This window comes from Poecilia mexicana, unplaced genomic scaffold, assembly GCF_051168715.1.
Source record: "Poecilia mexicana isolate PSO_F unplaced genomic scaffold, ASM5116871v1 scaffold_6, whole genome shotgun sequence".
NCBI lineage: Eukaryota > Metazoa > Chordata > Actinopteri > Cyprinodontiformes > Poeciliidae > Poecilia > Poecilia mexicana.
The window spans coordinates 28288263-28302430 of record NW_028263375.1 but is presented as its reverse complement, the minus strand read 5'-3'; the positions used below and the strand labels follow the sequence as shown (position 1 = coordinate 28302430).

Sequence of the window (14168 nt, the reverse complement as noted above, 5' to 3'; positions counted from 1 at the left end):
CCTCTGTCTCTTTAAAACCTCCTGCTCTTTCTGAAACACCACCTTCAGGAAGTCATTACAACATGGCTCCTCTACTAACCCTTTAACAAGGTTTTTACCAGTGCCTCACTGAGAAGTAGCTCCTATAATGAGCTCAGCAAATGAGCAGTTCCACTAGGTGTTTGCTAATTGCTGCTGGCTAGTCTGAAGGAGCTGAGTGAGGCAATCGCGGGGGAAGGGCTGCTCTATGCGGCGGACTCTTGGAAAGTGAAGTCCTGCCAAAACTTTGTTGTACAGGTGTTGCTTTTGACACATTTGCATTCTGAAAACCTCCTTGGTGTTGGGATCAGGGGTGTGGATTCACAGAGTTCTGCTCAGTCAGCTACTTTTCCCCTGATGTCAAAGTTTCATATTTGTCTTGGTTTATATTTAAGAATCAGGTGACCACTTAAGGAATAAATTTCAACACTTTCAGAGTTCTTCCAAGTGATTAGATAATCATTGACGGAGTTTATCAAAAAGTAGGTGAAGCTGCAAGTTTCACTTCCTGATCCAAACGCTGGGCGTGCAAGACAGATCTCAATAATTATTTATTGTGACACTTAATAATGTCGCAATCATTAAGTAACAGTATTGTGTCACTGCTGGAATGTTTCTGTACCATCAGTGTAAATGCAAAAGTGCTATAATGCGACATGTTCCACATGTGGTCAGCTGGTGATCGAGTTAAACGGACAGGAAGTCAATACTGAAATGTTATTCACCTACAACAACTTCCTACGCCATAAAAGCACAAGCCAGACATGCAATACTGGACAAGATGTAAAAGCTATAAGTCTGACACTTGACTAGAACAATGTATGCCTCAAACTCTATACTTCTTTCTTTAAAGTAAGAGGAGAAGTAGTTCTTTATTTGCCCGGTGCAGTGACAGTTAGCTAGTAGGGATTTTTCTTGGTCATTGACCCTTTTGACTCATAAAGGAAGTATTATTACACAAGAGTTACTTAAAGTTACTCAGTTTACTTACTTAGTTTTTACAAACATATTGCTAACATGTCATCTGTGTCATGTCATGTACAGAGCATGACATATTGCTACGCCCATAGTGAGGTCCAGCTCCATTTCCTGCACCTTTCAGATGTTTCCCTGGTTCAAAGAACCCAAGTCAAATTTATGGGTCATTATCAGGCCTGTGCTGACTTTGATGGAAAGCTGAGGTAATTCAGTCACTTGAATCAGCTGTGTAAGAGGAAAGGCTTCACTGAAATATGCAACACACTGGCCCCAAGGCAGGAAACTGGACACCAATGGCTTAAAGGTTACTGTAAAGAAGCAATAAGGCTTGTCCAGCAATGACACTTTAGATGAGAGGTGAAATTATGATCAGACAATTAGAAGAAACCAAAAGATAAGCAGCAAAACACATCTAATTCGGTGCTACTTTGCCAAAAATTAAAATCTTGAAGTGTAGTGACAACAAATAGGATAAACTAGACAAACGCTAGAGTCATCTATACTTTCTGGCTCTAAAAAAGTTCAAAACTGTCTGAAAACACTTTTGTTCGTCCTCTTGGACCTGCTATTATTTTTGCTCTGGTTTCCTTTCACACAAATGTGAACAAAATTACAGATAACTAAGAATCTATAAGGTTTCCGTCACTTGTTCAAGCTTGTCTTAAAACTCACAAACCGCAGACCCTCAGGACGTTTATGCAAATTTGAGGATCTACAAAGCAAACTACAGGAAAATTGCCTCGGGATTAAAGATAAAAGAAAATGACATAAGCACGACAAAGTACTCAAACCCCCATAATCATCAGTAGACAAAATCTCTGTGAATGTTTTCCAGAAACGTTTTCATGTTTCCAAATTTCAAGAAAATCTCCTACCGTGCAATGATCGATTTCTTGAGAACAAATCGGGTGGAAACCAGCATTGGTTTGGTGATAAAACCGTTTTAGGTAAGATTCATACCTCCAAAACGGGTCCTGCTCCCAGGATGATCTGCTCCACGCCACTTGCGAACCCCTTTTGGCTGAGGGCAGTCAGGTGATGGATGAGGAAGTTGGTGCTCTGCGTTTTGCCCGATCCGCTTTCGCCGGAGATCACGATGCACTGGTTTTTCCGTCGCTGCAACATGGCGTGGTACGCCACGTCTGCCACGGCGTAAATGTGCGGCTCCAGCTTCCCCAGCGTGTGGTTGTCGTACAGTTTGACGTACTTTGGGTTGTAGATGGGCAAGAACTGAAAAGGGTTGATCACGATAAGAATACTCCCAACATAAGTGTAGATCTTCTCCTGCCTGAAGCGGGCGCGCAGGCTCTCCAGAAGGGCGCGCTCGGTCAGCTCCGGGAGAGCGCACAGGTCGGATGGTGGGTCGTTCCCGGCGGGCTGGGGTAGGAAACCCCGTTCCACCATGCGCCGTCGCTCCTCCGTCACCCGCAGCCACATCTGCAAGCTTCCGCCGTAGTGGATAGACCCGTCCAGGTTCTTTTCTCGCAGCAGGAAGCGATAGTCCTCGCCGCTGCCCAGGCCGCTGCGGTTCTCCAGGGCGGTTCTCGGCCACAGCATCATGCGCTGAACTGGGCAGTCTCCCGGGTTGAGGATCCATTCCTCCCCACCGAACTCCTTTACCTCGGCCAATACGTAGCACTTGGTGCGATCCAGGCGCAGGCGCTCGATGAGGCACTCGATGGCCTCGGCGGCGGTGGTGTTTTTGCGGGCGGCGACCGGGCAGTAGATGGTGCCCTCGGCCAGCGAGCCCGGATAGACGCGCAGGGTAAACTCCTGGTCCTCCAGGCGCCGCCGCATGCTGCCTGTAATGGTGGCCAGGTTGGCGCTGCTGGCGTAGCTGCAGCCGCCATCTTGTAAGCTCATGGTGGAGCAGCAGGTCCCATCGGCAAACTGCTCTCTGGGACCGGAGGGCTGACTCAGGACATCCCAACTGGAGGAGACAGACAAGGGGAAAGACAGAATGAAGGTTAAAACATGGCGGCATAATGTTGAGCACACAAATACAGATATGACATTTCACCTCTTCAGTTCTCTTCAAAATGTCCTTTATGTAACACAGATTCAGTCTAAACAACTTTTGATTGTATTCTGATATCCCTGTATTCAACACATCCGTCAACCTGAGCCGATAACGTGCATTAGAAAAAACATACATCTCTTCTGTCAGTTTAATCATTAGCAATTTTTCATATGACAAACATTTCAACACTGAGAAACTTCAAGAAAACAAAAGCAGACTTGTGACACATCCATTCAAATCCTAACAGCTTCAGGCATTCCCATTACTTTGAGTCACAGGAGAGCTTGTAAAGTCACGGCATTTCGATGCGTCCCGTCACAGAGCGGGCCGACTGAACGGCCGTTCTGAAGCTGCTGCCATTAACGCCGCACAAGAGAAGCACCTGACAGAGTCAAAGACCAAGACAAGAGTTGACAGCTATTCAAAACAGCCAGAGGCAATGGCTGTTTAATGAAGTTAAAGGTGAATAACCACAGTTTATCAGACTGGGAGTGTGTGTGTGCGTATGTGTGCGCATGTGTGTGTGTGTGTGTGTGTGTGTGTGTGTGGCCATGTGATAATCCAGGGACTATAAGAGTGTGCCAAGATTAACAGCTGCCACCTCCAACACGAGAGAGGTAGCAATGACAGAGACAATGGTTTAATTCACAACTTCCCCGCCGATAGTGAACACAGCCCTTTATTCTGTCACTCTTTTTCTCACACACACACTCTCACAAACTCAAACACACAGTTTGGTTTCAATGACTGATCTCCTCCGAATGAAGCAAGAGAACAGCGTCGGAGTGAAGAGGTAGTCTGCTTGGTACAAAGAGAAACATCCAACTGTACCTGGGCTACTATTGAATCTTATTTTCTCTGTTACTAATATTTACATTGCTTTTTTATTGGGACCCCTAAGGATATACGAGATAGTGATGCATTCACACCAGCCCTGTTTAGTTCGCTTTGATTAAACTCTACTGCATTTGCATGGAAAGTCCGGTTCGCTTGGAGAGGTGTGAACAATTGAACTCTGATGCGAACCAAAAAAACAAACTCAGGTTCACCTAAAAACCTCGGCCTCTGTCCAGTTTAAGGAAACTCTGGTGCAATTCGAATGCATACGTGAACCCAAGAGGACCGGAGATTATTAAAAAAAAAAACGTTTTAGTTCATCAACGACGGAAAGAAAGAAACTGTATCAGAGGAAAGGACGAGGCAGCCTTTGAACGCTCCAGACAGATCCTCCTCTCCCTCCTGCTGTCTGGAGGAATCCTGACCACCTATTGCAGTCTGCAGCCATCTACCAACTCCAGACAGCAATGGAGAGAGGGAGGGGAATAAAGAGGTGAAGTGTGAGCAGAGATGGAAAAGAGCTGAGGAGAGAAAGATTGACTGGAGAAGAGAGACAAGCTCAAAATAATGGATGCCATCACTCTCTACTGAGCTGTGAAAATAGGAACAGAGTCAAAAATTCAAGGTTTCTGGGGAGGAAAGAAAATACAGTCAGCATTCAAATTCAATTCAAAACATACCTTATTGATCCCATAGGGAAATTAAATGTTGTAACTCATATTAATTCAAAAATACTTCAGAGTTATTGCAGAATGTAATCTTGTAGCAGTCTGTATTACAGCAAAGTTGCAGAGGCCTCTGACTAAAGACTTTCTCATGAAGATGATCAGGGTTCTCCATAATCTTCCTGATTTTATGCAAAATCCTTCTTTGCATCATCTTCTCCAGAGGTTCCACAGCTGTCCCTCGATTGTCCTCTCCATGCGGCTGGCAAAGAGCGATCCGATCTGTTGCTTCAAATCAACGCTGCAGGGCTTCTTCAGCTTCCTCTGACTGCTTTCTTACAGTCGTTTTCCTAACAGGGAGTCTCTGAATTCATCCATGATTTAGATTAGCTAGGTGGAGCTCTCTTTTAATGCATATCTAGATTGTTTTTGTCCTTGTACAAAACAGTAATTAATAGAAGTTCCCAAGCTAGCTGCTGTAATTAGAACTCAAGCAAATCGAATGTCGCAACGAAGTTACATATATTTAAAATCAAACAGATACATGTTTACATGACATAAAGAGAAAACATGGCGGTATTATGTATTTTCCAGGCATATTGTCCAATTTCAGTACCTTCAGTTGTTATAAAAATGCTCTATTCATCAAACATAACTTAAAAGAAACTTGACTTTGCAATTTGAAGCCTTGTATTTGGGCCTGTGTCTCATTACGAAGATAATGCTCTTTCTGACCATCTTCAGCACGTCATCATTTAGGTTTTTTAGGAGCTTTGGGCTGAAAAGTAGTTCAATAAAGCTCAGCAGTTCCACCAGGTGTTTGCTAATTGCTGCTGACTAGTCTGAAGGAGCTGGAAGAGGAGGGCTGCTCTGTGAGGCTGAAGCTCGGTTTGAGACCGCAGCTACAAGGAGAAGCTTTGTGGAGACAGGCGGCACTTTGTGAGAGGAACCATTTACAACGAATGGTCGCCGTGGGAGATTAAAGGATTTCTGGAACATGCATGAAAGAATCAAAGCAACACTCCACGTATGTTTTTGATGAGGGAATAACATTGTAATAAAAGTTGAGTTTACATAACAGTGAATCTTTAACTGTTCAGTGACTAAGCTAAGCTGCTCCAGCCTCTTCCTCGCAGTTCCTCTTCTGATTTCTGCGGTCTTCCTGAGCTCAGCCGTCTCTCTAACCAAGCAAGTCATTATGCTGGAAAACTGCTACCACTCTCATGGCTTCCTGTCACCAGCTGCTGAAAGCAAACGGCTCAGTTTTCCAGATAAAAACAGATGACAGACACATACGGTGGCACAAGAGCCTGTAGCTGGCAGTGAGTCAGGGCTTACTGTAATCTGTCAAACACTTCTCGACGGAAGAACAGATTTGTGTCAGATGGAAAGTTTCACAAACTCAAATTTAAGGCTTTTTAGAGACCGTTATGGATGAGACTTAAAACCAGTTTCACAACAGAAATGTACAATTGAAAATAGCATATTTTACATACTAGTGGAAAGCTTTTTTGCGCAGAACGCACAAGACATTGAACAGGTCAGGAAACAGAGGTGAGCCAGAGGAGAAGATGAATGTCGTCCAGTCATTTGGAGATAAAATTAGATTTACCCATGATAGATGCAAAAAAAAACAAAAAAAAACACAGCTACCTAGCTAGCAAGGGTATATTAGCAGCTACTCAGTGGTCACAGAACGTAAGGAAGATGTCTGCGTGTGACTCAAACGTTTGCTTAACCCAAACAGAAAAGTTGTGTGAAAGAACTACGCAGTAAATAGTTACACCACAACAGCATTTAAGATCTGTGATTAAGGTATTCAAGGCCAACTTACGTTTTCAAGAATTTAAGTAATTTTTAAAGGCCTTAATTTTAGATTTAAGACTCTGAACCCTTTATGTCCTAAATTTAAAATCTTCACATGGATATTTTTGCTTATTTTAATTGTACAAAGTTCTTTAAATCTCCTTTGAGTAAATATATTTGCCTATTAATTCATAACAACTGGAACTTTCAATATTTAGCCAGTTATTTTCACAATTTACCGTCTATTCAAAGATTGCCCCTAATTTCACTTTCTGCTATGGCAGGGATGAAATTACCATAATAACCAGATATTGGCTGGACAGCGCAACGTCTCGCATTTCAGAAACATTTGGAATTATACCAAAAAGTGTGGTGGGATTACGGTACTGCAAATTTGGCTGGATCACCGGTGCTCTGTTTCAGACTAAGAGAGTTAAAGATTTTTAAGGATTGCCGGACATCCTGGTATGAGGTTCTTGAAGTATCGTATTACAAGTAGAAAAGACACCAGCGATTGTTGGCATTTAGCGATTTTTAAAGTACAGACAGACTAGAAGTGAGGAATATGTACATCCAGCTGATTCCTTCGTGGTGTTCTGCTGTAAAATGAATCCTCTAGAAGGAAAAAAAAAAAAATCGCAGTTTATTTCCTGCCCAAGCAGGACCGACTTGTTCCAAACCGTCCTAAGGAAAAACAGTTAGACAATATTTGCAACTAATACTCCTGCCACGCTGCAGTGTGCGTCCTATGTTCCAATTATGCAGGAGTGACAGCAATAGAAATAATGCTGCTGCAGTGCTTCACTATGCAGATGACATCAACTTCTTAACCAAGTCTCCAACCTGCAACACATTCTACATCTGAAAAAACATCCTCAAGAGATTACCTTTGGTTTAACAGCAAACAGAAATAACTCTCAATAAGACACCACCAACTCAAAGGGAAACATACGATCAGTTTAAAAGAAACTTGATCACTGTGCTGATTTTGTAGCCGTCCCGATAATCGGGGTCTGGTGAAAGTCGGGGGGTCACAAATCCCACATTTGCAGGCAACGTTTTGGGAAGACAAAAACAGTTTTCTGGCACCTTCCTAAATAATCTGCCATCAGTGAAGAGGAAGTCAAACATTTTTGTTTTAGCAGTCAAATTCAAAGTGCTGACAGTGCGTTGAGATAAGGTTATAAGCTGATGAGCTCATCCCCTTCATGTGAGGAGAGAACGAAAGCGTGGAGCCTGCTCAGCTGACTGGTGGACGGGTTCAGCTCTCGGTCTCTCTCTCGCAGGTCTTCACAGATGTCGGTCAGGTGGTGGAAAAGTGAAGAAGTCAGAAGTCTTTCCTAGTGTAGACTATTTATAGAAAGGAGTACTGAGTGACGAAGCAAACAAGAGAAAAGCGAGTAAAGAGAAGAAAGATGTCCAACGCAGACAGGGTACAACAATTGTCTGTCTGCTATGCGGTGAAAAAAAGAAAGTTTTATGTGTAAACTTTTCCATTATTCTGACAGAAAACCACAATGCCATCTTAATGATGCATCATTCTTCAGCGTGGTTGCGAACATCCATTAGGAGCCGAATTACAGTAATAAACTCATTTATTAGTTTTTAAGTGGCAACAACAGCCTTTAAAAACAGATGTTGGAGAAATATCCAGTCTACAATTCAGTGTAAGAACAACTTTAATTTGCTAGGAGGAGCCTGGCGAGGCTTGGGCTGATTACTGGTGTCATGGCAGGACCGGGACTTAGAAAGTCAACAGTGTTAAATAGAATAAATAATTTTTGGAAAATTGGGATTCGTTTCACTAATGTACTGCTTGAGATATCAGCGCACCCAGGAACTACAAGCATCTTTTTTGTTTTTAAATATGTCATTTGCATTGTTTAGAAAAAAATCCATTAAGATCAGAAATCACATTTTGGATTTTTTTGTTTTTTAAATCTGAGCTTTTAATTTTAAGTCATTTCGCCCAGTCCTGCATAGCTGTTGGGTGGGGGGGGGGAACTATTTTTTTAGCTCAATGTTGTCATACTATGAGAACCTTCTGCACCTTCTGAAATGTTCTGCTTCAGAAAAAGGTTTATTTTTTTCATATAAATAAATACAATCTAATAAAGTTTGTACTCATTAGGAGTTCTCAGCAGTGTGTCCCACAATCAACAATCACCTTATTCTCATCTCTACCAAATAAATCCCCAAATCACTCCTTGGCAAATCAGTGCAATTACAAACAGGAACTTTACACTCCTTCTAAAGTGAGCAGCTCATGAAATAAAACACACAACAGGAGTCGGCGCCTTTAAAAAAAAAAAAAAAAGAAAAGAAAGAAAAAAAAAAGAAAAGACCAAACAGGCTGCCAGGGATAGCCGGAATGTGTCCAAGGTATTAAATTCACATGAGAAACTCAACTTGTCCTGCAGGTCTCAGGGTCTGGCTAGCAAACGGACCCCCACCGTCCCTCCTCTCTCACGGTTGGTTCTCACCGGCACAACAGCAGTAAACACCAAACCTCAGCATTCCTGGACACACGCACACACACACTCAGCAGACGCAGGGAGGTGTGTCATCTTCTCGGTGCTTCTAGCTGATGGTGGTAACGTCTGGGCTGCGCCGAGGACGGTTCAAGTGGCAGAACTGGAACTACATGGCTACATCACACCTTGACTAATTGATTAATCGCACACATACACACTTTAATGCCTCCAAACACACAAACAAACACACGCCTTGACCCAGTAGAGACAGTCTGTGTTCGACAGGGATGAAAATTTGAATATTTGCATTACATTGAGCTGATTTAATGCAGAAGAAAAACAGAGGAGGTTCACCGTCAAGTAAAATGATAAGTATGAATATATGTACAGTTTTGATCAGCAACCTTTCCAATCCAAAGAAGCTTTGTTTTTTTAACATCACCTGAATAAGGTTTCATCTAGAGGAGCAGAACTGAACTCACTCTTCAAAAAAATGGGAAAAAAGGCAAGAAAAACATTTTTTGTCGTTTCTGTCGTTAGAATGAAGAAGCAAGATGAAATTAACTTCTATTGCTCAACTTCTAGGCAGCAACAGAATGAAAACTCAATTAAACTCTACTGAAGTCCTTTATCACCTCAATGCAGCATTTAAAAACACCTGTGATTTCTAAATCATTCAGAAAAATGAATAAGGAGCTGCTGCAAAGTGCCTGCTGCAGAGCCACAGGTATAGATGCATATTTCTACATTACAAAAGGTCCAGTCAAAGTCCAGACATAAATCCAATTGAGAATCTGCAACTAAAACTTTAAATCCACTGCTGACGGAGGCTCTCCATCCGATCCGACTGAATGTCTGCGTTCTACGAAGCACCGACTCAGGAAGACTAAATAAAAATGCACGCCGCACCATGCAGTCATTCCATAAAAAAAAACACCTGAGCCTTTAGAGACACATAAAGACAGCTACAAAGTCAGCCTTCTATCACTTGAAGAATATTTCCAGGATTAAAGAACTGAAAACTCATTTATATTTAGTTGGATTGTTTACAGCAACAGGATTGTCTAAAATAAAAGAATCAGTGCATTTATTTGATGATTTTATTGATGGCATAAGACATAATTAGTTACTGTATTATATTCTTATAAAGTGAAGCACTTTGAACTGCCTTGTTCCTGAAATGTTCTATACAAACGATCTGGACCCTAACATAATGCTGTTTTGGGGTTGTAGTGTCGCAGGAGTTAAAGAAAATACTAAAGGGATGTGAAAACTTTTGCTCGTCTCGTCGCTGTAAACAAGCCATGCAGCCCATTTTCCAGTCGGCAGTAAATAGCAACAGATTCGTTCTTGTCATGCTACAAATAGTTCTTGTTCTCCGCTTCTGAGGCCGACATTTGGAAGGTCAGGAATTTGTGTGAGCCACCACAGCTTCCCCCGCCAGAGTCCGAGGTGAACGCCGACGGAGGGAGAAAAATCTTCCCCGCCCTCTGCACCGCCAGCTGATGTGCCGCGACTGCTTCCCACCCAGTGCCGTCAGAGCGCGTCGCCGCGCAGCCGGGGGACAGGAGGAGCATTTCATACTCCGGATCGTCGGAAAGTTCTCCTCCTCCTCAGCATTTATTCCGACACTCAACCCAAGGTTTCTAGACCCTGTCAGAGTGTTTTAAGCATAAATCTACATCTTAAGTCTTCTTCTTGCTGTTGTTGTTGCTTCCTGCTGAGCAGACAACGGGACGTCTGCGCCAGGTTTCTATTGAAGGCAGCAGTGGAAGCCAAGATGGGGAAAGTCAGCAAAACTGTTTGTCACCCCACCTTAAAGAGCCACAAATAAAGATTTAGCCTTCAGACCTGGCTTAATAAATAAGTAGATGCTTTCAGCCAAGTTTCCTTCAAAGTTAAAATGAACAAACTCAATAATAAATTCCTTGTGTCTATGTGTGTGTGTGTCCCTGAATTCCAGCGGGGCACCACAGCTCAAGGAACTAAGCCCACACTGACACAAACAGCTGCCAAAAAGCCGCGTACACACACAAAGTGTTGAGTCACAGAGTGCAGTCGGTATATAGGTGTGTATAAGAGACAAGTTAAAATGCTTTAAAAATGTGTAAAAAAACACAATAAAAGTCCAGACTTCATAGTCTTTGTTTATTTTGGCATTTTGATTTTATTATAGACACTGAAGAAGTTAAAAACATGTGAAAGCTACTCACACAGTTTTCCCCATTACAGACGTGTGTTATGTAAGGGTTTCAGTTGGTTAAACAGCCTCACTAACATCAAGTTATCTTGACCAAGACAAAAAGGGAAAATTACCATTCTTCTTGGAATTGAACAATGCCAATCTCTGACTTTCACAGACCAACCTAGATTTCTTTCTAATGATACAGAGGACTAGGGATTTATAGATTTTTCTCTCTTTGGACTGTAATGGACACAAACTCGGTGTTCATTCAGTTTTAATTCGACAAATAAACGTTACGAATATGAAATTTGCCGATCAACCTGTTGAGGCCACTCTGTAAATGTTGCATCCGTTGATGACACTTTTAAGGAACAGAGGGAAAAAACAGATTTTTTCTATTGGACCTGATCTTCACTGGTCACAGCCACTCAGGAGAAAAGTGGTGAATTTCAATCACTGGTTGACTAACTTTAATTAGCTATGAAATTGAATTTCTGGACTCCATTACCCACAAAAATAATCAGACAGATCTAAGTGTGCTCCAAAAGAGCGTACCCAAGAAGTCCCAAAAGATGAGTGTGTGTGCGTGTGTGTGTGGTGTGTGTGTCATAACATCTCTCCTCCATCCTTTGTACTGACGTCATCCCCACTTCTCCAGAGGGTTGACATCACCTCAACCCTTTTCTCTCTCTCTCTGGTACAACACACACACACACACACACACACACACACACACACACACACACTTTGAACACTGGAGCATCTGAGCTATCCACCGCAGATATTGATTGAGAACACACACCCCTCTTCTTCTCCTCTTCACTATAACCAGAAATCAACTGAGCATCTCTGTTGCCATGGTTACAGGCTAAGTGGAATCCATTAGTGGAGGAAGAATCACAGAATTTGCTAGATGTGATCCATCTGTTCATATCCGCCTCTTTTATTTCCTTCATGCAATTTCCAGGAGCAGATTTAGATCCAGAAGCTGTTAAAGGCAGACCGATATTGTTACAGAAAAATGTTTACAATTATTAGCTCATTGTTTTTTTGTTGTTGTTTTTTTTCTTTTTTGCAGCCAACCAACCCTCAGGAGACACAGATGACTCTGAAGACGAACACCGAGACGTTATCGATCTGAGCCTGTGTGTGTCACCAAAGGGAACGAGTCGACTTAGCCTGCTAGCTTAGGTAGCGAGCCAACATGGCCAACAGAAACCTACTGAGACGGGCTGACGGGGTTAGAGAACCTAAAAAACACCACAATGGATTCTTACAAAGGCAAATGTTTGACTCAAAATTTAGCAAGAAGTTGTTAAGAACGTCATATGATTTCTTCAGCATCATATTAGCGATTCAAAGTCTTGCTTCTCAATAGCTTCTTTGCCTCATGGTCAATATTTAAAGTTTGATCGTCTAGAAAAGGTGACGAAGATAAACAGGATTTCACACTCACCAAATCTATGATCTAAAATATAAAACCGTTTTCAGATCAACCATGCCTACGCAGGAATAGCACACGTCAACAAAAACACTCTTCAGAATGGAAGTTTTGTCTGAATGAAGCCAGGAAGTAAAGCAGGTTCTCTCAGATAAAACTGCTCCATGTTCATGAGTTGTCAGCTGCTTTGAGGGTGCGTTCACACCAGCCATGTTTAGTTTGCTTTAATCCAACTCTGACCCGGACCAAAAAAAAAAAACAAAAAAAAAAAATCAACTCCGACAACTGGTCCACCTACAAATCCAGATTTCTGTTCGGTTGAAGTGAAATCTGATGCGGTTCAAATGATTATGTGAATGCCAAGCGGACCGAAGACCACTCCAAAAGCAGCAAGCGGTCTGTAGTGCAAGGTTCTGGGTAAATACAACCAAAACAAACACGAGTGTGTAGCACCAGCAGGAGAAATGGATCTCGCCAAAGACAAAAGATAAATCCTACAAGCGCTAAAATCTGACACCACTCCATTTTCATTTGCATTTTGTGAAGAAGGAAGTTGAGCTCAGTGTCGTCTTCTGAGTTTACAGTGTCCTTTCCTTCAGTAGTTCTTGGTGCAGCGCCTCCACAGGTGAGGAGGGGAACTGGGTTTTCAAATAGTTTGGATCATCATTTGACACAGAGCAGTGTGAAAGCAAACCACAAAAATGTTGCAATAATTTCAGCAAATATGGCAATTTTGCTTCACAGTCAAACCAAGTCTACCGAACCATCAAGTAGGAAAACACCAAGAAAGAGCAAGACTTCCTGAAGAAAGCAAGAAAGCCTGATCGTTTTGTATCAAAGTTGTCCTTTTAGTTTAAAATTTGAATAATTTGAAATCAGTATGACATTCAAAGCTTTACAAACACTATCAATACCCAATCTGTTTCGTTTCTTGCCTCTCTGTCTAGATGAGCGGCAAATACTCTTTTGCTAAAGTACCAGTGGTTACTTTAGTTTGACATAATGTTCTCATGAGTGGTACAAATTGCACACTCCACATTATATGTCAAGATAGGTTGAGAGAAGACAACAGAACTCCTCTGAGAGCATTTGCATTAACGCAGATTTATTTTGGACAAGCACCAGAACTAGAAACGCTCTTCCACAGCATCAGCTGTAAGGGAGCATCCGCAGCATCCGATGAAAAGCAACTCCTGGACAAAAGAACTGTGGTCAAGGCCTAATTTAATAACACAGTGAGAAACGAGAGGCGCACACAAACACAGTCGAATCCGACATGTTAAAGGAACCATGGGCAGAAATCGACATGTCACGCTCTCCAAAACAATGCAACAAAAACCCATTTAACCTCAACAGGGTCACGACGTCACTAATGGCTCCATCATCCACATTGATTCTCCCCCGTTTCACCTCTACTTTCCGTTTGCTTTGCAGCACTGGGCTCTGGGCTCCGGCTCTGCCAAGCCACGATCAATAGGATAGCCTGACTGTTGTGCGCATTTGGTGTCCATATATTTTTTTGTATTTTCCAATAAAGAAATGCTCACATAACCTCTGATGTTTCATTTCCCCTGCGCAGAAGATCATTTGCCAGTTAAAGAACAAAAGTGTGTTTGGTTCTTTATTGCTGACTTCACGCCGTTTTAAAGAGACAAACGACTAGGGCTGTTGTAAACGAATATTTTAGTAATCGAGTAATCTATCGATTATTCTTACGATTAATCGAGTAATCGGATAAAAAAAA

The 14168-nt window shown here is 42.2% G+C and overlaps 1 protein-coding gene across 2 annotated transcripts in view; it reads right to left on the bottom strand.

Annotated features, from left to right (window-relative positions):
• The window catches only part of LOC106924129 (unconventional myosin-IXAb-like), a 142074-nt gene that overhangs the window by 104275 nt on the left and 23631 nt on the right, over positions 1–14168 (bottom strand). For both annotated transcript variants that reach the window (XM_014997669.2, XM_088006523.1), the window contains exon 2: positions 1957–2926. In XM_014997669.2, the coding sequence (XP_014853155.2) occupies positions 1957–2859 (903 nt within the window). In that variant the 5' untranslated portion in view covers positions 2860–2926. The remainder of the gene's footprint in view (positions 1–1956; positions 2927–14168) is intronic.